Raw genomic sequence first — 26114 nt, forward strand, 5'->3', positions numbered from 1 at the left:
TCCTTCATACAGATGGCTTTCTCCAATCTCTTGATTTTTATTTTTTTTTACCTGCCATTACTCCACACCAGCAGTTCTCAAATTGTATTGTACATCAGGCTTGACTCCTAATAAGTTTCCACTGTAAATTATAGTTCATCTAACCAATCCATAATTGTGAAATTAGAAAAAATCTGAAAGTGCCTGCTTTACATAGCAGTTGAATACCTTCTAAAAAGTAAACTGTGAAAATATTTAGGGGTGAACTATACTTACGCCCGCAACTTTGAAATGCATCAAAAAATGCATCAAAATGCATCAAAAAATAAAATGGATTGATGAATTAATATGTGGTAAACCACACATATATTAAAATGGTAAGAATTACCAAAAAAAAAAGGACAGCCCAGCCGATGTAGCTCAGTGGTTGAGTATTAATCCATAAACCAGAAGATTATGGGCTTGATCCCCTGTAGGGGGCATTCAAGGGACAAATCATTGATTCTCCCTCTCCCATCCTCTCTCTGAAATCAATAGAAACATATATGTTTTTTTTAATGATAAGAATTACAGAATCTAGATATTGGGAATATGGGTAGTCACAGAGATTTTCAACCTCTTTTTGACACTTGGACATTTTTCATAATATAATGTTGGGGGAAAATAACTTAACACTTATCCAGAATTTATGGGGAATATACATACAAATATTCCTGTTAGATTGAAATATGAAATTGCCATTGATGTAAGTAAAAACACAAATATAGGCAATTTCATTTGGTACAACCTATTATTAAGATTGAGTAGATGTGTGTGTGTGTGTGTGTGTGTGTGTTTTCCAAGTCTACCTAAAATGCTACTAAATAGGATAGTTTTAGTAGATTTTTTTTACATTTTTTTCCTGATGACTAAAATTGGCTTAATTTAAAATTTGTTTAATCTTAATACTGATTAATTATGCTAGTCCAACTGTACTTAGCTACATATATATTACATTGTTGAAAAGAAAAATGTATACAAAGCTAGAGAGTTTCTACATAGTCTTCCTATGTTTTGTTACCAAAGTGATACATCTCATTTCCCAGGTGTACACAAATATAATTACAAAATCACCTCAGTTGTGGGGAAAATATATAACACTTTAATTAACTGGTCTGTTTGCTATATACCTGTCAATTGAAATTTTATACAAAAATTGAAGGTTAAAACTCAAATTATGGATAGTGGTGATAGTTGCACAATGTCAGTATACTTAATTATATTCTTAAAAATGTTAAGTAATAAATTTTGTTATGTATATTTTACCATAATACAATTTTTAAAAAGATAAAGGAGAAGGAGGCATTTTTGGATAACCATAAGATAGTGTGAAGGTCCTGACAGTGTGGCTGAGGTGGGTCCTAGAGAATCAGCATGGTAAATAAAGGCTGCCTACCTCCCATTCTTATCTTGCTTGTTTGAAACCTGACTGAATTTGAAAGCTGAGTAAAATCATAATTTTGGATAGTGTTGCCATGAATACAGTCCCGTTTTTTCCTCTATTCTAACTGAGAAGTTTTAATTGGAGCACACAATTAAAATTCATGTTCTACAGTAACTGAAGATCTCACCCATCTATAGTACCTGACTATATAATCTTTCCCACTGAGCATAGTTAGGCTAGTTATTCTGACAGAAGTCACTTATCTAATTAAGTGAAAAATGCACAGTAGGTAAGAAGCTTTAATTAGCCGTTGTTTTCAATTGTACATTCATACTTTAATAGGGTGGAGGGTGAATGGTCTCACTGAGTTAAATTATATTTGCCCTAATAGAACTTGGTGTTGAAACTTGTATTAATTGGGAGAAAAATAAGGAATTGGCAACCTAGTTCCACAAGAACAAATTAGACCTCTTGAAGTACCTATAAAAGCAAAATGGAAAAATGTTATAAATTTAACCATCTCGCTAGAATTTTTTCTTAACATAAGAAACATCTCAGCCCTGGCTCAGTGGCTCAGTTGGTTGGAGCATCGTCCCATACACTAAAAGGTTACAGGTTAGATTCAAATCAGGGCATATACCTAGGTCTCGGGACTCATTCCGGAGGCAAGCAAGCGATGTTTCTTCCTTCTCTCTCTCCCCCTCTCTCTCTTCCCCGCCTCCCTTCCTATCTCTCTAAATCAATAAACATATCCTCAGGTGAGGATTTAAAAAATGGACTTCTCTGATTGGCATATGTGATTGAACCTTTAAAAAAGAAAACATCTCATACTTGAGACTTCTAAACTTCAAGTGTAATAAATATAACTCAAAAGGAAAACCAAATCATACCTATAATGGAATCATGTAGGCCCAAATTTATCATGTCATTATCCTAAAACAATTTATCCTGATGTCTTCATTTCTTCTTCCCTTTTGCTGTGTGTGTGTGTGTGTGTGTGTGTGTGTGTGGTGTTTGTTTGTTTTTTTAATTTAACCATCTTTCTCTTTTCTTATAGTTATGCTTTACCAGAAAGAAATGGGCGGGGGTTTTCCCTCAGTTGAAAATTGAATGAGACCATGTGTGAAATCACTTGTACAATACTTTAGTTTTCCAAGTTCAAGAGGTTAAAAGGTTAGTGTTGAAATGGGGGGAAAACTGAATTTCACATACTTCTGTGCTTACCACTCATCAAAGAATTATTAAGTCTTATAACACAAAAGCAGCCTGTGGTTTTGCTTCCACTGGTTCATGACAGAAGATAAATTACTAGAAAGATGGAGGGAATTACATAAAAACAAAATTCAGAAAACAATGATTCTGCAGATGAATACAAGGAAAACCAGAAAAAGAAGCTATTCTTACTGGAAATGTATTGATGGTTTTGTCTCCTCAGTCTTTTAATGTAGAATAGAGGTTCTGTAATACCATAGTAGGGTCATCCCATTAAGTGAGGGCTGCAGTGGAGAGAAAGTTGGGGTCTTAAAGATAATGTCATTATTTTCTCTTAATTTACAGAAGTTGCTGGGTGTGTTTTGCCACTGATGAAGATGATAGAACTGCTGAATGGGTGAGACCATGCAGGTGCAGAGGATCTACAAAATGGGTGCACCAGGCTTGTCTACAGCGCTGGGTGGATGAAAAACAAAGAGGAAACAGTACCGCCAGAGTGGCATGTCCTCAGTGCAATGCTGAATACTTAATAGTTTTTCCAAAGTTGGGTAAGAAGATCCTTAAAAGCAATGCAGATATAAATGATGTTATTATACATAATTCTGTGCTCTCGGGTTTATTTTAAAGTGAGCCATCTCTGCTTTTTTGTGAATTTCTTATTCTTTTTCTATTGTTTCCTCTAAATGTCAGGCATTTATTTGTTTTGTTAACAGTTTACATTATCCTTAATATATCCCCAGATCCATTCATTTGTGCATTAAATGTTTTCATTTGGTTGAGTGGATAAAGAACTTGGACCTTAACCTTGTGGATAAAATCAAATAACAAAGCTATAATAAAAAGCTGACTAAAGAGCCTCATTCTCTGGAAACTATTGATGTAGAAAAAGAAAACAATCGTGTTTTTTTCTAATACTTATTCTTAATTCAATATTAAGGAATAAAAGCAGAGAAATTAAAGATTTAATAAACGACAATGTTAAACTCATCTTTGGAATCTATTTATGTGGTTATCTTGCATGAAAGCTGCTTTCCTTTTTCTGTAAATTGGTGAGCAGGGAACAACCAAAAGTCATTCTAGCATTGAAAAAAAGTATAGCAGACTGTTGAAAGGAAGCAGTAACTAACACTGATATTTAGTTAGCATGTTCCATTCCAGCCATGTGTTTATGAACTGATATCTTTTTCCTCGTTTGATGTTAATGCCATGCCAATTGTAAACATTTTTAATATCCTTGGCTGTAATCAAGAGGTATATGAAGACAATTTGGTTCTGAGAAAGTCAGAAGAAAATAATGACGTTTGGGGGAGTAAGTTCAAGGAGAAATTGGAATTATTAGATATGTTGCTTTTTCTAGGTGCTGTACATATTGAAATCAGACCCATTTATTTTTTTTAATATATTTTATTGATTTTTTTACAGAGAGGAAGGGAGAGGGATAGAGAGTTAAAAACACCAATGAGAGAGAAACATCAATCAGCTGCCTCCTGCACACCCCCGACTGGGGATGTGTCCGCAACCAAGGTATATGCCCCTGACTGGAATTGAATCCGGGACCTTTCAGTTCCCAGGCCGATGCTCTATCCACTGAGCCAAACAGGTTATGGCCAGACCCATTTTTTTTAACGGGGCAATAAAAATGAAGTGCTTTTATAATGTGAGAAGTTTAATAATAAGGGCAAACAAAATTTCCATTATTGTCTATTTCTCTAGAATAATGCATAAGAAGAAAGGCTAGCTTCCTATGAAAGGAAAGTAGCATAGTAGAGAAAGTAGTGTTTCTCAGACATTTAGATGTGTCTTCGTGCATACCACTGATTTAGAGAAAGTAATCTCAAGAGTAATCCAAAAATTTTTATTATAATATCAGAGCAGTGTTTTAAATAATTTATTGGGGAAAACAATTACTGCTGCAATCTTTAACTACATTGATATCTCGCTCACTAAAGTCAAAGTTAAGGTTTCATATTTAACTGTGTCTTTTCTTACTCTGTAGTTCTACCAAATTATGTGTCTTTAACTGGTTTTGGTATGGGGGTAATAATAATGGCCTCATAGAACAAGTTGGGAAGTGATCTCACATTTTTTGTGAAGAGTGTGTGAAGGATTGGTGTTAATTCTTTAAATGTTTGATGACAGTGAAGCTCTCTGGTCCTGGTCATTCTTTATAAGGTGTTGTTTTTTTTTATTATTATTACTAGTTTAATCTTTTTACTTATAGGTCTATTCAGATTTTCTATATCTTCTTGAGTCTGGTTTGGTAGTTTGTGTCTTTCTAGGAATATGTCCGTTTTATTTAGCTTATCTAACTTGTTGGAATATAATGGCTCATAGTATTCCTTTATAATCCTTTTTATTTCTGTAAGGTTGGTACTGTATTAATGTTCCCTCTTTAGTTCATGGTTTTAGTAATTTGAATCTTCTGTCTTTTTTTCTTGGTCAACCTAGCTAAAGTTTTGTCAATTTTATTGATCTTTTCAGACTCAACTTTGGTTTTATTGATTTTCTCTTTTTTTATTTTCTATTTCATTTATTTCCACTCTAATAGTTTCCTTCCTCCTGCTTGGTTTGGGGTTAGTTTGTTCTTCTTTTTCTAGTTTTTTAAAGGTGGGAGTTTAGATTATTGGTTTGATTTTTTTTAATAGATTTTATTTTTTTAGAGCAATTTTAGTTTCACAGCAAATTGAGATGAAGGTACAGAGATATCCTATACTAGAGGCCTGGTGCATGAAATTTCATGCACTGGGGGGAAGGGTCCCTCAGCCGAGCCTGCATTCTCTCGCAGCCCGCGATGCCTCACTCCTTACCACCCGCCTGCAGCGGAGGCAGGAGAGGCTCCTGCCACTGCCGTTGTACTCACCAGCTGTGAGCCCGGCTTCTGGCTAAGCAGCACTCCCCCTGTGGGAGTGCACTGACTACCAGGGGCGGCAGCTCTTGTGTTGAGCGTTTGCCCCCAGTGGTCAGTGTGCATCATAGCGACCAGTCGTTGTGCCATTTGGTTGATTTGCATATTAGGGTTTTATTATATAGGATACTCTCTGCTTCCTCACATTCATAGCCTCCTCCATTATCAACCCTTTTCGCCAGAGTGATACATGTGTTGCAATTGATGAACCTATATTGGCACGTCATTATTAGTCCATTGTTTATATTAAGATTCATTATTGGTATTGTACATTCTATGGATTTGGACACATGTGTAATGACATGTATCTACTTTTAAAGTATAATACATAGTGTTTTCATTGTCTTCATATTTTTTGCCTTTTTCAGAATGTCATATAGTTGGAATCATATAGTGTATAGCCTTTTCAGATTGGCTTCTTTCAGTTAGTAATAAATATTTAAAGTTTCTCCATGTCTTGATAGTTCGTTTCTTTTTAGCACAGAACAGTATTCCATTATCTGGATGTACCACAGTTTATTTATCCATTCACCTACTGAAGGACAACTTAGTCTCTTCCAAGTTTTTACAGTTACGAAAAAAGCTGCAGTAAACATCTGTGTGCAAAGTTTTTGTGTTTTTTGTTGTCAGTCCTCACCTGAGGATATTTTTTTCATTGATTTTTTAGAGAGAGAGGGAGAGAGGGAGGGAGGGAGGGAGAGAGAGAGAGAGAGAGAGAAATATAGATGTGAGAGAGACACATCAACTGGTTCCCTCCACATGTTCCCTGACCAGGGCTGGGAATCAAACCCGAGACCCTTTGATCTGCAGGCCAATGCTCCAACCACAAAGCCAAACCTGCCAGGGCACGTGTGCAGGTTTTTGTGTGGACTTAAGTTTTCAACTTATAAATACCAAGGAACATGATTGCTGGATCATATGGTATGAATATGTCTAGTTTTGTAAAAAAAAAAAAAAAAAAAAAAATTATCAAAATGTCTTTTAAAGCAGTTGTATATTTTGCATTCCCACCAGCAATGAGTTCCTGTTGCTTTATATCTTTGTCAGCATTTGGTGGTGTCAGTGTTTTGGATTTTAGACATTTGGTGATATCCGTCTTCTTTAATGAGGTGTCTGTTAAATCTTTTGAAATTTTTAAAAATCAGGTTATTTTCTTGTTGAGTTTTACGTGTTCTTTGTATATTTTGTATAACAGCCTTTGATCTGGTATATCTTTTGTAAATATTTTCTCCCAGTCAGTAGCATTTCTTCTCATTTTCTTGATCTTTCTTCTTTTTTAATGTAGTCATTTACAGCTCTAAATTTCTAAGGACCGCTTAGATTTCTTTTTTAACCTGTTGATAAATTTCCCAAATGTCATTCTGTTTGATTTCTAATTTCACTCCATTGTGATCAAAGAACATACTTCTTCTGTCCTTTAAATATATTAAGGCTTGTTTTATTGGTCTAACATGATGAATGTTCCATGTGTGCTTGAGAAGAAGATGTATTCTGCTATTGTTGGAAGGAGTGTTTTATAAATATCTAGTTGGTTCATAGTAGTTTCAAGTCCTGTATTTCCTTTCACCAATGCTTTGTTGAAAGTGGGATATGAAGTCTTCCACTTTAGTTAATTACCTATTTCTCCAATTCCTCCCATTTTTTGCTTCATTCATTTTGGGCTTTGTTCTTAGGTGCATATATTTTCCTAATTGTTTTATCTTTTATTTAATTAATTATTTATTTTTTTTAGTTCTATCTTGACGGATTGTCCCTTTTACCAATATAAAATGTCCTTCTTTGTTTCTACTAACAGTTTTTGTCTTTGAGTTGATTTTAACTGTAAAATTGACTTTAAGTATAGGCACTCCCTCTCTCATGTCTTAATACATTAGTGGTAAATTCTTAGGTTACTTTCAAGTGAAGTTTTTATTACAGTTTTGTTACTTCTTTATTGTTGTTCTCAACAAAGCATCAATTTAAAATTATGTATAGAGTTGAAAATAACTAACAATCACCCTCAAAAAATGGTTGTAAGCCCAGCCGGCGTGGCTCAGTGGTTGAGCATTGACCTAAGAACCAAGAGGTCACAATTTGATTCACGGTCAGGGCACATACCTGGGTTGTAGGCCCAATCTCCAGTGGGGGCCTGCAGGAGGCAGTAGATCAATGATTCCCTCTCATCGTTGATCTCTCTCTCTCTTTCTTGCTCTCCCCCTCTCCTCTCTGAAATCACTACAAAAATATATATACTAGAGGCCCGTTGTACAAAGATTCGCGCAATAGGCCTTCCTTCCCTGCTGCCAGCACCGGTTTTCCTCTTGCACCTGGGACCCAGGCCTTTGGTTCGGCTGCAGCAGAGAAGCCAAGTCTCGAGGCTAGGCTTCTCTGCTCCGGCCGTAGCGAGGCTTGGCTTCTCCGCTGTAGCTGCAGCAGAGAAGCCAAGCCTCTTCAGTCTTAAGTCTTCACTCCGTGCCTGTGTATGCAAATTAACCGCCATCTTTGTTGGGTTAATTTGCATACTCATCCTGATTGGCTTTGGGGCATAGCGGAGTGACAATCAATTTACATATTTCTCTTTTATTAATGTAGCTATTTTAAATGGTTGTAAAATGTTAAGTGGCGTGTAAAGCTTGGAAAGGAAAGATACTCACTAGGGATAATGAGGAGTGATTCTTAGGAGAAACTAAAAGTTTAGCAAACAGAAATAATAGTTATAATTTTATTTATTTTATTTTACAATAATAATAATATTAACAGGGAGCTCCACCTAGTGTGACTTAGTTGGTTAGAGCGTCATCCTGTGGACCAGAGGGTTCCAGATTCCATTCCTGGTCAGGGCACATACCCAGATTGCAGATTCAGTCCCCTGTTGGAGCATGTGCAGAGGCGCTCTCTCTCTCTCTCTCTCTCTCTCTTCCCTTCCTCTCTCTCTAAAACCAATTAAAAAATAATAATAGTGATATCAAAAGCTATTATTTTCTAACAGTTCACTACTATTTGCCAGACACTATATGTTGGTCACTTTGCCTATATTGCTTTATTTAAGCCTCTCAAAAGCATAGTAGATATTGTTTCTTATTTTACAGATAAGAAAAACAGAGTCACCAAATTTATTTAATGGAAGCCCATGGGCTTTTAGCAAGTAAGTGAAGGAGCCAGGATTTTAAATTGCTAAATTTCTTGTTACTGTCACTCAGTGAGACTGATACCAGGCCACATATGAATAAGAAGTAGTTTTATGTACCATAAAAGGAAATAGGGATAATGTTAATTTGAATATCTTTTAGATACTATTAATGAATAACATGGATGGTGTACTCTTTTCTTTGTCTTGATATTTGCCCTGCTGGAAATGGAAAGGAATAACAAATACGTGAAACAAAATGTGCAGCAACTACAATATCTCATAATAAGTATTTCCTTTAACTATTTTAAATGTTTGAGTTACTTTATGTATTTTCCCTCCAGATAATGCATTCACATGGACCAAAATTCAATGAAAAGTCTTTTTACCAGGCCTTCCAGCCATGATGCCAAGTACTTTTCTTGTTACAAATCTCTGGTGTTTTATTCTAGGGTGTTTCTCTTTTCTCTCTCCCTCCCCCCCTCCCCTGTCTTCCTCCCTCCCTCCCTACACACACACACAATCTGCAAACTTTAGGGTAGAGTTAAAAGAACAAACAGTGGACAGGGAAATACCCAGAGATTGGTTAGGTCTCATTGATGAGGTTTTGAATTGGTTGTATGGTTTTTGCAGAATATTTCATAGATGGTCCTATGTACTTATTACATCACAACATGAAGCATATAATGTACACTTGTCATACAAAGAAGAGACATTATAATTAACACCTCAGAAATACAAAGGATCGCCGAAACCGGTTTGGCTCAGTGGATGGAGCATCGGCCTGTGGACTGAGGGGTCCCAGGTTCGATTCCGGTCGAGGGCATGTGCCTTAGTTGCGGGCGCATCCCCAGTGGGAGATGTGCAGGAGGCAGCTGATCGATGTTTCTCTCTCATCGATGTTTCTGGCTCTCTGTCTCTCTCCCTTCCTCTCTGTAAAAAAATCAGTAAAAATATATTTTTTTTTTAAAAAAAAGAAAAGAAATACAAAGGATCATAAGAGACTTTTTTTTAACAATTATTTGCCAACAAATTGAATAACCTAGAGGTAAAGAATAAATTCCTAGAAACATACAACCTGCCAAGACTAAATCATGAAGAAATCGAAAATGTGAACAAAACAATAACAAATAAGGAGGTCATAAACCTCCAACAATGAAAAGCCCAGGACCAGATGGTTTCACTGGTGAATTCTACCAAAGTTTTAAGGAAGAACAAATGCCAGTTCTTCTCAAACTCTTTAAAAATTGAAGAGGAGGAAATACTGCAAAACTTATTTTATAAGTCCAGCATTAACCTGATACCAAAACCAGATAAGGACACTACAAGAAAACTACAAGCCAATATCCCTGATGAATACAGATGGGAATTCTCAACAAAATACTAGTAAACCAAATTCAACAGCACATTAAAAGGATCGTACATCATGGTGAGGTGGAATTTATACCTAGAATGCAAAAATGGTTTACTACAGCCCTAGCCGGCTTGGCTCAGTGGATAGAGCGTCAGCCTGTGGACTGAAGGGTTGCAGGTTCGATTCCGGTCAAGGGCATATGCTTGGGTTGCGGGCTCGATCCCCAGTGGGGGCATGCAGGAGGCAGCAGATCAATGATTCTCTCTCATCATTGATGTTTCTATCTCTTTCTCCCTCTCCCTTCCTCTCTGAAATCAATAAAAATATATTTTTTAAAAAAATGATTTACTACAAATGAATGAATGTGATACACCACATTAACAGAATGAAAGATGAAAATTATATCATAATCTAATAGATGCAGAAAAAGCAACAAATTGGGAATAAAAGAACACTTCAACATAATAATGGCCACATACGATAAATCCATGGCTAAACATCATACCCAACATTGAAAGATCAAAAGCTTCTCCGCCAAGATCAATAAGACAAGGGGCATCCATTTTCACACTCCTATTCAACATAGTACTGGAAGTCCTAGCCAGATCAACTAGGCAAGAAAAAGATATAAAAAGCATCCAAATCAGAGAGAATGAAGTAAAATTGTCTTTGCAAATAATATGACCTTATATGTAGAAAATCCTAAAGACTAACCCCCCTCCCAAAAAACAAAAACAAAAAAAACAACAAACTTGTTAGCCTGGCTGTGGTGGCTCAGTGGTTGAGCGACAACCTATGAACCAAGGGGTCATGTGTTCGATTCCTGGTCAGGGCACATGCCCAGGTTGTGGGCTCGATTCCCAGTAGGGGACCTGCAGGAGGCAGCCAATCAATGATTCTCATCATTGATGTTTCCATATCTCCCTCCCTTTCTCTCTCTAAAAATCAGTAAAAACATCTTTTAAAAAAAGGTGTCTTTCACATTAAAAAAAAAAACTTGTTAGAACCAATAAGCTAATTTAGTAAAGTTGCAAGTACAAAATCAACATACAAAAATCAGTTGTATTTCTATATACTAACAATAAGTTATCTGAAAAATAAAATAAAGCCAGTTCACATAATATCAAAAGAAATAAAATGCTTAGGAATAAAACAAAGTTATAAGACATTGATACAAGAAATGAAGAAGACACAAATGGACAGATACCCCATATTCATGGATTAGGAAAAATTAATGTAAAAATGTTCATTTTTCCCAAAGTCATATATAGATTCAATATAACCCCTATTGAAATTCCAACGGCATTTTTCACAGAAGTAGTAAAAATAAATCCTAAAATTTATATGGAACCACAAAAGAACTCTATTAGCCCAACCAATCTAGAGAAAAAAGAACAAAGCTGGAGGCATGACACTTTCTCATTTCAAACTATAAAACTACTAGAGGCCTGGTGCACAAAATTCGTGGCGGGGGGGGGGGGGGGTTCCCTTCAGCCCAGTCGGCACCCTTTCCAATCTGGGACCCCTTGGGGGATGTCCAGCTGCTGGTTTATTGGGCCTAAACCATCAGTCGGACATTCCTCTCACAATCCTGGACCGCTGGTTCCTAATCACTCACCTGCCTGGACAGCCTGGTTGCCCCTCAATGCCTCTGCATGCCGGCCTGGTCGCCCCCAACTGCGCCCCCCCTGCCAGCCTAGTCACCGCACGCAGCTTGCTTGTTCAGTCATTTGGTCGTCCCTCACTAACCCCCCCTGCCGGCCTGTTCATAGGCAGCCATCTTGTGAGGGCGTGAGGTTTAATTTTCATATTACCTCTTTATTATATAAGATATTACAAATCTCTAGTAATCAAAACAGTGTGGTACTGGTATAAAAACAGATACAAAGGCCAGTGGAGCAGTATCGAGAGCCAAGAAATAAACCTGTGCATGTGTGTTCAACTAATATTTGAAAAGGGAGCCAAGAATACTCGGTGAGGAAAGAAAGTCTCTTCAATAAATGGTGTTGGGCAAACTGGCTATTCACATACAAAAGAATGAAATTGGACCTCTGTCTTATACCACTCATAAAAATTAAGAATGGATTAATGACTTAAATTTAAGACATGAAACTGTAAAACGTCTAGAAAAAAAAAGAGAGAAGCTTTTGACATTGGTCTTAGTAATGAGTGTTGGAGATACACCAAAAATACAAGTACCAAAAGCAAAAATAAATAAGTGGGACTACGTCAAACTGAAAAGCTTCTGCACAGCAAAATAAGCAATCAGCAAAATGAAAAGGCACCCTATGAAATAGGTAAAGATATTTTCAAACCATCTAAGCAACTCATATAACTCAATAGCAAACACACATACACACACACAATCATTAAAAAATGGACAAAGGACTTGACTAGACATTTTTTCCAAAGAAGTCATACAGATTGCCAACCAGTGTATGAAAAGATGCTCAACATCACTAATCATCAGAAAAATGCACATCAGCTACTCTTTCAAAAACAGTAAACTAAGTTAATAAGCATGATAGAACTCTGATATAAGATGTATGTTTGAGAAAAAAACTGGTATATGGCTCTGGTATAAAAACAAAACTTTCGGGAAATTTTCATGTAGGAAATAAAGGATAGATCCTTTTTGCTTAAAGGTCTGGGACAAGAAAGGGGAGGAAAATTCATGGAGCCAGGAAATCTTGATTGTTACTGCATAACACTAAGTACTCTATTAAGAGCTTCTTTTACTTTATGTTAATTTTCACAAAAACGGGTAGATATCTTCGTTGAATAGATGCAGAAATTGAGGTCTGGAAATACCAGTTTGTCCAGATTCACACAGCAGACCCTACATAATGCTTACCCACCTTGTTATGTTGCCTTCTAAGGAGTCTAATAGGTGCTCCTGTAATGAAAATGAAACCATAATGTCAGGTTCACTTTCCTTGAAGTTATGGTTAAGCTGAACTTTATGATACCCTTGGTTATTCTCTAAAAAGTAGTTTTCCTTACTAATAAAAGTAATTATCATAATGGAAAACTTGAAAACTGTAGGTATGTTTAAAGAAAATGTCTAATTTTTTTATGTAGTAATTAATATTGTCATCTTTTTTTGGTGTTTCTTTCATTACACTTTGAACTTTTTCAGCTTTTTATTTTGAAGTTCAAAGAATTGAATATCTTAGGTATGGTTTTCTACAAAAAGCAGACGAAACTTGCCTTTCTTCTAATAAGTTTTAATGTTTTTTCATCCTTTCCTAACTTAACTCCTATATTAAGCTTCTCTAGATTTGATACTTTTTCTTTCTTTGTATTCCACTTTGGATACGAAATCTTGTGGATTCTATTCTAGTTTATTCTGACTTTAAATCTGTTATAAGATTAGTTTTCTCTAACTAGCTCTTTTATATTGTGTCTTGTTCTTCAAAAATCTGGTCAAGGTTTCTATCAAATAACCCCACCTTACTGGTATACCACCTTTTAAAAAATATATAAGCCTTTTGAATAAAGTCGTTTAGCTAGTTAAAGGTCTTTTAGCATTCTCCCTCGCCAGATTATCAACTTCAAGTCTAGGTTAAGATTCACTTCTGTTCATTAGTAAATACATATGGCAATTTAAAAACTCTTTAATCTTAATATTTCATTAACATGTATCTGTATAGTTTGTACCATACTATCATACATTATTAACTTTGCCTTAAAATTTTTCAGTTGTTTAATGTGAATTTATTGTTTGTCCCTAACTAGATTATAGGCTCCTTGGAGGCAGAGGCCTTTATTTTAATACACAGTAAAATATTATGTGTACAATAGGTGCTTAATAAGTACTTAGTAGTTGACCTTATAACCCACAAATATGCTATGGGCTATTCTACTCTAAGGATAAATTTAAGTTTTCCCTTGGCACAAACTGTAATTATAAAAGAACTGCTGTGATGGTCTTTAGTTACTGCTCATGGTGATAAGCTATGTATATTCACATGGAGGAATAGTACTCATTTGCTTTGACTCTGAATCTTTTATTGTTCAAGCTTGTTTGGTTTTTGTTTTGTTTTGGGAGATTTTTGATCAATTATTAGATTAGTTTTCTAAAAAATTGTCCAAGAACAACATATCCTTTCTTCCTTTTTACAGTCTGATGACTAACTTGTTATCAAGCAGTGTAACTTAGCAGGGTGTTTGTTCTTACATAAAAATGGTCAACTCTCAACCTACAAGTAGAGCAGTCAAAGATGAAACTTACATAAGCTTGTCTGAGGCTTCTTAGACCTCACCTCCAAAGTCAAGTTTAAAAACAGTGTTGAATGCTAGGGAAAGAGTTAAAACTCTTTACTGTCCCATGAGGATTCCCACATACTTTTAATTGAGTTGGTTGCTGTGATATTATTTCGTCCTCAAATGAAATCCACATTTGTTGATTTGGGACCATATAATTAATACCTTTTTTAAAAAATTCTTTTTTTAACAATGGATTGAGTCAAAGACTTGCCCCAGTGCTACAACTAGTTCCTATGCCATTATATTCTGGTGCTCTGTAGAACAGACCAAAGTGTCCTGATGTACTGCCAAGTACCATGTGCTGAGATAGCTGTGGCCTAGAGAGTCCTGAGAGTGATGCCAATCATCATCAGAAAGCAATTTTTAAGCACCTATCTGTACATGGTTCTATCCTAGGCACTGTACAAAACGAGTTAAACAGACATGGCCCCTGCCCCCTGGGAGTTTTCAGTCTAAGATGATGCTGGCATGGACAGACATAAAGGATATTGAGACAACTGAGCAAACATTGAACAAGAACATAAAGTACTAACATTATGCACAAGCAAAGGGGTAAGTGCATTTTGTGGAATAGTGTGTAAAGGAAGCCTCTTGGGACATGAACAGGGTGGGTAGAGCAATTAAGTCAATCAACCTCTATCAGGTTAGGTTAGTTTTCACTGGGTAGTTGGGTTTGCATACAGACTCAATCAAAATAGAGACAGGACATTCCAGAAACAGAGTGCAACAAAAAGACTTGGAGCAAGAAGAGAAGTTTAAACCTATGTTGTTGGACTCTTGGCCTCCCAAACTTGCAGTTCTGAATCTGAAAGTAGGGCTGATGTTTTGACTTAGCAAGTTGGCATTTAAGTTGGGTCAGGGCAAAATTGTTTTTTCAATGCAAAGGAAAAAACAACACAATAAAAACCTGAAAACTTGAGTAGCTTTTTGCTTGTTGATTCTCTTTAAATCATTGGTCACTTAATAGAAATCTTGGAGTTTATAGGAGCTATAATCTTCTTAATTACTTTATGAATTACCTAAAAATGCTCATTAAATTATGTTCTGTGTTAGTAGCTACAGCACTTATAACATAGAAATTATTTTTCAGGAATTGGTCAGGGTATCTGTCCTTGAAAAAGGTCCTAGGAATTCTGGGTATTATTGTAAGTAGTGCCAGCAGATGTTGAATGCTAAGTATTGCCTGCCCTTAGTTCATTAATTTTGTATCTTCCAAGATATGCCTTTAATACCATTCATACACATAGACTTGAATTTTAATCGCAGCTGTAGCAAATCTGGGTTCATAGTGCTGTCCAATAAAACTCACTACTACAGTGGTTCTCAACCTTCTGGCCCTTTAAATACAGTTCATGTTGTGACCCAACCATAAAATTATTTTTGTTTCTACTTCATAACTGTAATGTTGCTACTGTTATGAATTGTAATGTAAATATCTGATATGCAGGATGGTCTTAGACGACCCCTGTGAAAGGGTCGTTCGACCGCCAAAGGGGTCGCGACCCACAGGTTGAGAACCGCTGCACTACTACTTTTTCAGTAGACATGAACTTAGGAGTGTCCCCAGTAGTTCTCAGCTCACTATTTGCTGTCATTCATATATGAAATGTGAAAATTTGAATTTACCCAAAATATTAGTGTAGTTATTTTCTTTACAAAAGTTTTCTTTTTAATCCTCACCTGAGGATATGTTGTTTAATTGATTTTAGAGAGAAAGGGAGAGATAAACAATCGGTTGCCTCCCCATACGCACCCCGACCCAGAATCAAACCTACAACCTGTCGGTGCATGGGACAACACTCCAACCAACTGAACCATCCAGCCAGGCCAAAAGTATTTTTATTGTATGAAAGAATTCACAATGGATTTCCTTTTAATTGTCATCCATGTGTAATTACAATACTATTGAAAACATAAGTAGCAAAGCCCACTAAGGCATTAAAAATTCAATGTGCCTTTTTAAAATATTGAAACCTTTTTATGCCCTCACATATTTAATTTATAAAGTATGTGTATTCATATTTTTTCCTCCCCATTAGAATTAAGGTTTTTAATTACTGGAGTTATGCCTTTCCTTACTTGCAATAACTCTTTGTGTTGTAATATGACAATAAGAATCTAGTTGCTATTATTATTTTCCTTTTGTGACCCCAAATCATGGGGTAGTAGCACATGATAAGCTTCCTAATAGTCAGGGTATGATTTTAGGGACTGTCATCCAGAGGACTTCAGTGATTGTTGTTATTCACCAAATATCTTATTTAGATAATCTTTTTTTTTTTTAAATATATTTTATTGATTTTTTACAGAGTGGAAGGGAGAGAGATAGAGAGTTAGAAACATCGATGAGAGAGAAACATCGATCAGCTGCCTCCTGCACATCTCCCACTGGGGATATGCCTGCAACCCAGGTACATGCCCTTGACCGGAATCGAACCTGGGACCCTTCAGTCCGCAGGCCGACGCTCTATCCACTGAGCCAAACCGGTTTCGGCTTATTTAGATAATCTTAAGTTCTCAGAAATACCTCCTCTGCGTGGCAGCTTATTATTCTAATGGTAATTTACCATTAATGTCTAATGGTAAATATACCATTAGACATTTAATCTTTCTTTTAATTATTGAACTAATCTTGGACTAGTCTATCTGGAAGAGCCTTGAGAAGTTTAGACAAAATAAACTTAAGACAAAGCCTAGATAGAATTTTGTCAGAAAAACTAAGGGCCATAAAATCCAGCCAGTGTCTTCATTTAATCCAGCATATCTTTTGCTTATGAACCAAAGGATGAGTAGAAATTTTCCAAAATGAAGAGTGAAGATTTTGTTTGCTTTTGCATGTGCAAAAAGAATTCATGCCTAATGATTCAGCAAGAAAATTGAGCTCATTTTGTTAGAACCTGAAATCGTTAAAGGAAAGATATTCAAATATCTCTAAATTGTCTGTGTTCATGATAGATAAAAGTGGTAGTGATGGATTACTTTTTAGAATTATGTTTTTGTCCAAATGGTTGATTGTTTCTTAGGAATTAAATTGCTTTACTACATCAGTAGATAATTCCAAGTATACTGTTAAAAAAGAGGAAGGAAAGAAGTTACATTGGAAGCATGTAAAAACCTCTTTCCATATGAATTCTGATTCTGACTGTTAGGAAATAGTTTTGTAATGGGCTCTGGAGAGAATAATGAAAAAGGAAGATCTAAAGATTTTCTTTTTTGAGCTTTTGTTCTAATTCAGGAGTCACTGAACTTTTTTCTGTTAAAAAATATACAGCCGCCGAAACCGGTTTGGCTCAGTGGATAGAGCGTCGGCCTGCGGACTGAAAGGTCCCAGGTTCAATTCCGGTCAAGGGCATGTACCTGGGTTGCGGGCATATCCCCAGTAGGAGATGTGCAGGAGGCAGCTGATCGATGTTTCTCTCTCATCGATGTTTCTAACTCTCTATCTCTCTCCCTTCCTCTCTGTAAAAAATCAATAAAATATATTAAAAAAAAAAAAAAAAAAAAAGAAACTAACATTTAAAAAAAAAAAAATATACAGCCATGCTCCAATAAAACTGTATTTACAAAAACAGGCAGCCAGCTGGGCCATAGTCTCCAGCCCCTGTTGTAATATGTGGAAACAGTTAGTAAGTACATTAGAGTATGTTAGTGATAAGTGCTTTGGGGAAAAAAAACTAGAGCAGAGTAATCAAATAGGTAGTTCAGTGAGGTGTATGTTGGCAGGGTGGGCGGGCCTCACTGAGATCAAGAAGAAGAAGAGTCAGTAAAGGAGACTAAAAAGTTAGTGCCTGGTAAGATGGAAAGAAAACCAAGAGATGGTGATACCCTGGAAATGCAGTGAAGAACCATATGCCAGTAGTAGGAAGAAGAAGAGGGGGATATCTGTCAGCTGTTGCTGATAGGCTAAATAAGAGGAAAGCTGAGATTGGATTTAGCTGTGCACAGGTTATTAGTGACCTTGATGAGCAATTTTGGTAAGTGGGTTCAAGAAAGAATTGAATAAGTGAAAACAAAGTCTTTTGAAGAATTTTGTACATGGAGAAGGGGGGGCAGGGGGGAATCAAGTGAAGAGTTTCTTTAAGATAGAAGAAATAATGACATGTTTGTTTGGAAATCATCCAACAAATAGTAGGGGGAAATGATGTGGGAAAGGAGAGAATTGAAGGAGCTGTGGATTTGAGTTGGAGAGAGGATGGGATCTGGTAGATGAGTACATGTGCTGTAGCATCTGATGATGTTCTCATGTGGCTTTAGTTTTCTAATTAAAAAAATTATCAGTAGAGAATAGGAAAGTTGAAGTATTATCTTTTTTTTTTAATATATTTTATTGATTTTTCACAGAGAGAAAGGGAGAGAGATAGAGAGTTAGAAACATCAATGAGAGAGGAACATCGATCAGCTGCCTCCTGCACATCTCCCACTGGGGGATGTGCCCGCAACCCAGGTACATGCCCTTGACCGGAATCGAACCTAGGACCTTTCAGTCTGCAAGCCGACGCTCTATCCACTGAGCCAAACCGGTTTCGGCATTATCTTTCATTTTTAATACCAGCATTTGAGGGATCTTTGGTGACTCACTAAATAACTTTTAAAAATATTTTTTTATTGATTTTGAGAGAGAGAAAAACATCGATGTGAGAGCCGAACATCTATCGGCTGCCACCTGCATGGGAATCAAGCACGAAACCTGGGCATCTCCCCTGTCTGGGAATCAAACCAACATTTTAGTACATGGGATGATGCCCAACCAACTGACCCACACTGGCCAGAGCTAAAATGACTTCTATTGTGCCTTCTGAGGGAATTTTAAACTTAACCCAGCAAATTTGCATATTTTAAGGATTAAACCTTACATTATGAGATTAAATAATCATGCATGTAATGCCTGTGGCACAACATTTGGTATCATGTAGACACTCAAGAAATGATAGCTATCATTAGAGGACGTAGAATCCGTATGTACTGAATGCACTAAACTAGGCTTACTTTATCTATTTGGTCCCAAAAGATAATCTTACAATTTTAAATGTTTGGTAAGTTAGAATTTGACAATAGTAAAATAAATATGCTAAATTTAAATCAATAGATCCTTTGGCGTCTCTCCAAATGTTCCTTCTACTTTACAGTGTGGTCTTTCTTTGTGACTTAGTGATATTATTGGCTCCAGTCATCAGGGGGAAGTATTGATCAGAGGCTCCAAAGATGAATGCTTGTTCTTATGCGGTCATTATTTTATCGTTTTGCTATGTTAATTTCTTTGTACAGTGCAAATAAACTATTTCTGTGTATAGTATCCTCCTATAGATTGTAAGTTCCCGGAAGGTAGGTAATAACACTTGTACATTTCTAAGAAAATGACTCAAGTAATAGATTGTATGTAGATGGTATTCAGTAACTTCTGATTACTAAATCAAGGTTTCATAATCCTGTGATTAAACTTAGATATTCAGTTCTAAATTTAGGCCTTCCTCCAATTCAGGACTAAAACCCTTCCACTGCTCTGGAAAATTCTGGAGCCAAATTTTGTTATTGTGCTAAATGGTTGTTAATTAGAATACCTCCAAATGTAGCTATCCCAAATAAATTCCAGAGGGAGGTAGTAGTCAAATTTCACAGTTAAGCACATAATAATAGAAGCACAATTGGCACACACAGCTGTTGAAATGCCATAAAAACTGGTGTTATGATAATTTAAAGAAGTTATTAGAGAATAATACTCAACTAATTATAGCATATTGAAAATCAAAGTAAGATAGATTGACTTTGTGTAACTATGAGAAAATAGCCTTAGTTACTTTCACTGGCTGTATCAAGAAAGTAATGATTGAAGTCAAAGAAATGATACTCTTAGCAAATACTAGAGAATCTAATTGTGGCCAAGAACTGTTTGGGAAGGGCAAGCTGAAACAGCTATTTCATTCTGTAGTAGCCAATGTAATTATTAAGAGAAGTGAGAGAACTACTTCTTTTATAAGCAGCAACTATGAGGCTTTAATCGGGTTGCTGCTAAAGAAAAAGTTTAAAGGGGCTATATTTAAATTCAGGAAGTAACATTTAGCTATTCATGCAAAAGACTGAGAAATTCTAAATCTATTCAAATCTGGATTTCCATCACATTTGTAAAAGTTATTTCCAAAGCATCAGAACAACCATCAGATATATGGGAAATATTGAAAAAGTAATTTTTTTTATTTTTTATTTATTTTTTTTTTTTTTTTATGCCCCGCCGCCCCCCCTCCCCTTTTCTGAAAAAGTAATTTTAAAAAATCTGTCCTGTGTTGAAACTTTGCTTGTTTTCTTTGTATCATAGGTCCAGTTGTGTACGTCTTGGACCTTGCAGACAGACTGATCTCAAAAGCCTGTCCATTTGCTGCAGCGGGAATCATGGTTGGCTCTATCTATTGGACAGCTGTGACTTACGGAGCAGTGACAGTAATGCAGGTTCACTATTTTACTTTATTCAATTACATTACCTCTTTTTTCTTTCTTTTTCTTTTTTGTTTAATTTCAAAGAGGAAGAGAGAGGGCTAGAGAAACATCAATGAGAGAGAATCATTGATTAGCTGCCTTCTGCATGCCCCCTACTGGGGATCAAGCCCAAAACCTGGTCATGTGCCCTGACTGAGAATCAAACCATGACCTTCTGGTTCATAGGTCAGTGCTCAACCAGTGAGCAACACCAGCCAGGGCAAGGAGTTTTAAATTTTATTTTGAACAAGTAATAACTTTCTTGTGATCTAAAAATAAGAAAGTATATAAAAAACTGTTTAGTGTCCAGAATTGCCACAATTTATAACCAGTGTCGTATTGATTAGAAAATTTGTTTCTTCCAGTAACTGTTGAGATGAAGATTAGAGACTTACATTTTAAGGTTTAGTCCCAGGCCCTTGACTCTTCTCTCTATACCTCGTCCTTAAAGATTTTCAGCTATCATCTCTGATTTTTTGTGTTCTGATCTATGTCTTTTGCCCTCATCTTTCCTCATATCCACTTCTACAATAGCAGCATGACCCTTCTCCTTAAAAAGGACTTCTTATGACCTCACTGTCAATATTATGAAATCAAACTTGTCTTTCTCAATTTAAAACCTAAATTTAGTTCCTATTATAATTTATTTATACTTTTTATTCCTATTGTTATTTTTTCACCTACTCAGTTTATAGCCTACATTCTTAGCTTTTAACTTTCTACTACATAGCCCTCCCTATATGCAGTCCACTGACCAAGTCCAAGCAGTTTTCATTTTGATATCTTACCTCTGTGGCTTCCTTTCCACAGTTTTTACCTCATGATTTCTTGTCATTCTCCCATCATAACCTGGATGACTAAAGGAGCCTCTTGATTAGTTTTCTAACTGCATTTTCTTTTATCAACCTGTCCTTTCAAATGAATCTTCCTAAAATAATACCTTCAACATCTTACTTCAAGCTTACCATCTCTTCTGCCTTAAGTACTGCTTCTTAAAAGTAGCACCTAGATTGGTTAAGCATTTCATAAGTAACTTAATAAACACACTTATGTTTATAAATGCTATAATTTGTTTTTCTTTCATATAAATTAGTGCATGGAAGAAAAAGGGAGTTAAAGCAAGTCCTCAAGTAGTGTTTCATTCAACATCATTTTGTTATGTTGATAAGATACTGTAGGAACTTAACTCTTGTTTATATCAATTATCGTATGGTAAAGTTAGTTTCATTATTCATCATTTCAGTTAAAAGTCACAGAACCGCCCTGACCAGTTTGTCTCAGTGGCTAGTACGTCAGCCTGTGGACTGAAGAGTCCCAGGTTTGATTCTGGTCAAGGGCATGTACCTTGGTTGCGGACACATCCCCAGTGGGGGGTGTGCAGGAGTCAGATCATCCATGTTTCTCTCTCATGGATGTTTCCAACTCTCTATCCCTCTCCCTTCCTCTCTGTAAAAAATCAATAAAATATATATATATATATATATATTTTTTTTTTTAAAGTCACAGAACCTGCCCTATCTGGTTTGGCTCAGTGGATAGAGCGTCGGCCTGCAGACTGAAGGGTCCCAGGTTTGATTCTGGTCAAGGACACATGCCTGGAATGTGGACTTGATCCCCAGTAGGGGGTGTGCAGGAGGCAGCCAATAGATGATTCTCTCATCATTGATGTTTCTGTCTCTCCCTCTTCCTTCCTCTCTGAAATCAGTAAAAATATATTTTTTTAAAAGTTACAGATCCTGTTGACACCATTAAAGTGAGGACTTACTGTATATATGTAATATTCCAAAAATTGCACATAATCTGTATATGTCAGGGTCCATAGTAAGCAACCTTTCTGAAGTTGCTCCATCAATAGCCATGGTGAGACAGTATTAAAAGGCTTCTTCATAAAATCTTGATGACACCCAAAAATTTGGATATAGTCACTGGAATGAATCACAGATAGTAAGATGTCATTTGTGGTGAGTGTGGTGGATAAAGATTGAGAACCACTGATTTGAAAAAGATCCCATTTTCTTAACCTGCTTTGTTATGCAGAGTCCTCCATAGTCTTACTTCATGCTGCTTTGAGAGCCTGTTGGGTTGTCTCCTCCAACCCATCCTTATGTGTTTAGTAGTTGTTGTTTTTGGCTTATGTCCCTGCCTCATACCTGTGCTTCCAGTTCCCTCTCTACTAATTCAAATCTAAACCCTCCTTTCAGGCTTAGTTCAGCCACTTTTCCTCCATAAAATTTGCCCACTGTGGTTTCTTCTTCCTCTGCATTGGTGACATTTTTTATTCCTCAAATGGCAGGTAATTTTGTGCTGACCTACATAAAGTTTATTTACCTAAGTTATTTAACTTTTCCTATATTCAGGCCTTACTTTTCCTGTTAGAAGGTAATTTGCTTGAAAGTAGAGACTATCTTACACTCATGTATTCCTGTGTAGCATATAACAGAGACTAACACTTTAACGTTTTCATGAATATTGATTTTTTTATATGATCAGTTCTATCAGGTGTCACAGGATTACTTATTATCTAACCAATAGATCGTTTCTAATAATGATTATCATTACATCATTAGATCAAGGAAGTTCAGGACAATTCTAGGACTGAGAAAACTTAGAGCAGATTTTACATTATTTAATGTACAAATACATTACAACTGTATATTCGTTACAGATGAGAAAACTAGGCCCTCTGAGACTGATTTCTCTTAAGACCTAAGTGACTATAAGAAATGGGATGGCTCTTTTTGAGAAAAAGACTTTAACTCAATCTTAAAAGATTTTTGATAATTAATGCGACACTTCAACAGGAGTCAATTAAGGAATATCGTTTGTATCCTCCAAAAAGGGCTACTAGTTGTATCATGATATTTTGAACAATATTGGTATGATTCAGTCAAAAAGTTAACACTGAGTCTGCGTAAAATATAAAACAAATTGAAAGCCCTGATCCCCAGCCTCAAGGAACATAGTCTAAGACAAGATGGACAAAATGAACAACTGGAGAACAGTTATATGGTTTCATAAACAATTGTGATGAGCGTAGAAACTACATAAGCAGTATTGTATTCAGTAAAAGTAAAAAATCATTTGAAGTGGGAGAAACTAAGATGGCGGCATAGATAAACACCGGGAAATAGTCGCCTCCCACAGCAATTGAAAATTATCCCAAAGGACGGAGCAAACATCGTCCAGAAAAACAGGAAGGCTGGCTGAGTGTAATTTCTACAACTAGAAGAAAAGAAAAGCACGCTGAGAGCCAGAGGAGCTGCGGAGGCTGAGTGCAGAGGTACGGTGGTGGCTCACGCGCACGGAAAGGGGGTGGCACCTGAGGACGCGGCTGTCTTTTTGAATCACAAGCTCCCGACTGCTCTGATCTCTGGTTTCGGGAAGTCTCTGGGGACCCAGGACTCATACGGGGAGCGGCTGCTCTGTCAGGCGGCAGCGGGCGAACTTGAGGGCTGATTTCCCTCAGAGGTGCTTGCAGCCGTTACCGGGACAATGAGACGCGCGACTCCGGGCACGGAGAATCAGCCATTGCTTCTTTCTCAGCCCTTTGGACTCCCTGAGACCCCGCCCCACCCAGGCTGCGGCAGAGGCTTTTGCATGTGAATGCCCCGGCCCTTTGCAACCTGATAATTACCTAACTGCAGCCGGGCCAGCCAGACCCGGAACTTCCAAGAGAAGGACCAAGGCCCCGCAGCGGCTTGCATTGCTTCACAGCTGAGCCTCTTCTTGGCCCGGCTGTGTGGCCTCAGGCAGGGGCTGAATTAGCACCTCCTTAGATCCAGGAGCCACTGTACCCAGTGGTCAGAGGGGGACCATTCTCCCACTTCAGACACAGCTGCTTCCCACAGCCAATTGGCCTGGAGGTCAATTCCTCCCAGTGATCCTACATCAACCAAGGCACCAAGAGTGCACCAAGAGTGTCCACCCCAGGTAACTGGGGAGGCTGAGCCACTGGGCCCTACAGGACACCTGGCACGCAGGGCCACTCTATCAACACAGGGAAGCAGCCAAAATGCGGAGACAAAGAAACAGGTCACAATTGTCAGAAACGGAGGAGGACAGACGACTGGATATAGAGTTCAAGGCCACGTTTATAAGGTTTGTCAAGAATTTTATGGAAACCGCTGATAAATTTAATGAATCCCTCAAGGAGTATAGTGAGACCATGGAGGACATGAAAAAGGACCAACTAGAAATTAAGCATACACTGACTAAAATAAAGAATAATTTACAGAGATCCAACAGCAGACAAGAGGATCCCAAGAATCAAGTCAAAGATTTGAAATACAAAGAAACGAAAAATACCCAACCGAAAAAGAAAAAAGAAAAGAGATTCAAAAAATATGAAGATAGTGTAAGGAACCTCTGGGACAACTTCAAGCGTACCAACATCAGAATTATAGGGGTACCAGAAGGAGAGAGAGGGCAAGATATTGAAAACCTTTTTGAAGAAATAATGACAGAAAACTTCCCCCACCTGGTGAAAGAAATGGACCTACAAGTCCAGGAAGCGCAGAGAACCCCAAACAAAAGGAATCCAAAGAGGACCACACCAAGACACATCATAATTAAAATGCCAAGAGCAAAGGATAAAGAGAGAATCTTAAAAGCAGCAAGAGAAAGAGAGTCAGTTACCTACAAGGGAGTACCCATCCGACTGTCAGCTGATTTCTCAACAGAAACCATGCAGGCCAGAAGAGAGTGGCAAGAAATATTCAAAGAGATGAATAGCAAGAACCTGCAACCAAGATTACTTTATCCAGCAAAGCTATCATTCAGAATGGAAGGTCAGATAAAGTGCTTCACGGATAAGAAAAAGCTAAAGGAGTTCATCACCACCAAACCAGCATTATATGAAATGCTGAAAGGTATTCTTTAAGAAGAGGAAGAAGAAAAAGGAACTCTTACCATTTGCCGCAGCATCGATGGAACTGGAGAGCGGATAAATACCACAAGATCTCACTTATTTGTGGAATATAATGAACAACATAAACTGATGAACAAGGACTGATCCAGCCGAAACCGGTTTGGCTCAGTGGATAGAGCGTCGGCCTGCGGACTGAAAGGTCCCAGGTTCGATTCCGGTCAAGGGCATGTACCTGGGTTGCGGGCATATCCCCAATAGGAGATGTGCAGGAGGCAGCTGATCGATGTTTCTCTCTCATCGATGTTTCCAACTCTCTCTATCTCTCTCTCTTCCTCTCTGTAAAAAATCAATAAAATATATTTAAAAAAAAAAAAAAAAAAGGACTGATCCAGAGACGGAGAGGCTTTGATTGGACTGTCGGGCCTTGGAGGGAAGGTAGGGGAGGGTGGGGGCAAGGGGGAAGGATCAACCAAAGGACTTATATGCAAGCATATAGGCCTAACCAATGGACACGGACAACGGGGGGGTGAG

General features: G+C 37.2%; 1 protein-coding gene across 2 annotated transcripts in view; it reads left to right on the forward strand.

Moving 5' to 3' along the window:
- Positions 1-26114, forward strand: part of MARCHF5 (membrane associated ring-CH-type finger 5) — a 46620-nt gene that overhangs the window by 10690 nt on the left and 9816 nt on the right. Inside the window, exons 2-4 of one of the 2 annotated variants that reach the window (XM_081104331.1) lie at positions 2460-2575; positions 2960-3162; positions 20559-20689. In XM_081104331.1, coding sequence (XP_080960457.1) covers positions 20633-20689 — 57 coding nt within the window. In that variant the 5' untranslated portion in view covers positions 2460-2575; positions 2960-3162; positions 20559-20632. The remainder of the gene's footprint in view (positions 1-2459; positions 2576-2959; positions 3163-20558; positions 20690-26114) is intronic. The other variant, XM_081104330.1, reaches the window with a different exon arrangement.

This window comes from Myotis nattereri (genome assembly GCF_964212035.1).
Source record: "Myotis nattereri genome assembly, chromosome: 13".
NCBI lineage: Eukaryota > Metazoa > Chordata > Mammalia > Chiroptera > Vespertilionidae > Myotis > Myotis nattereri.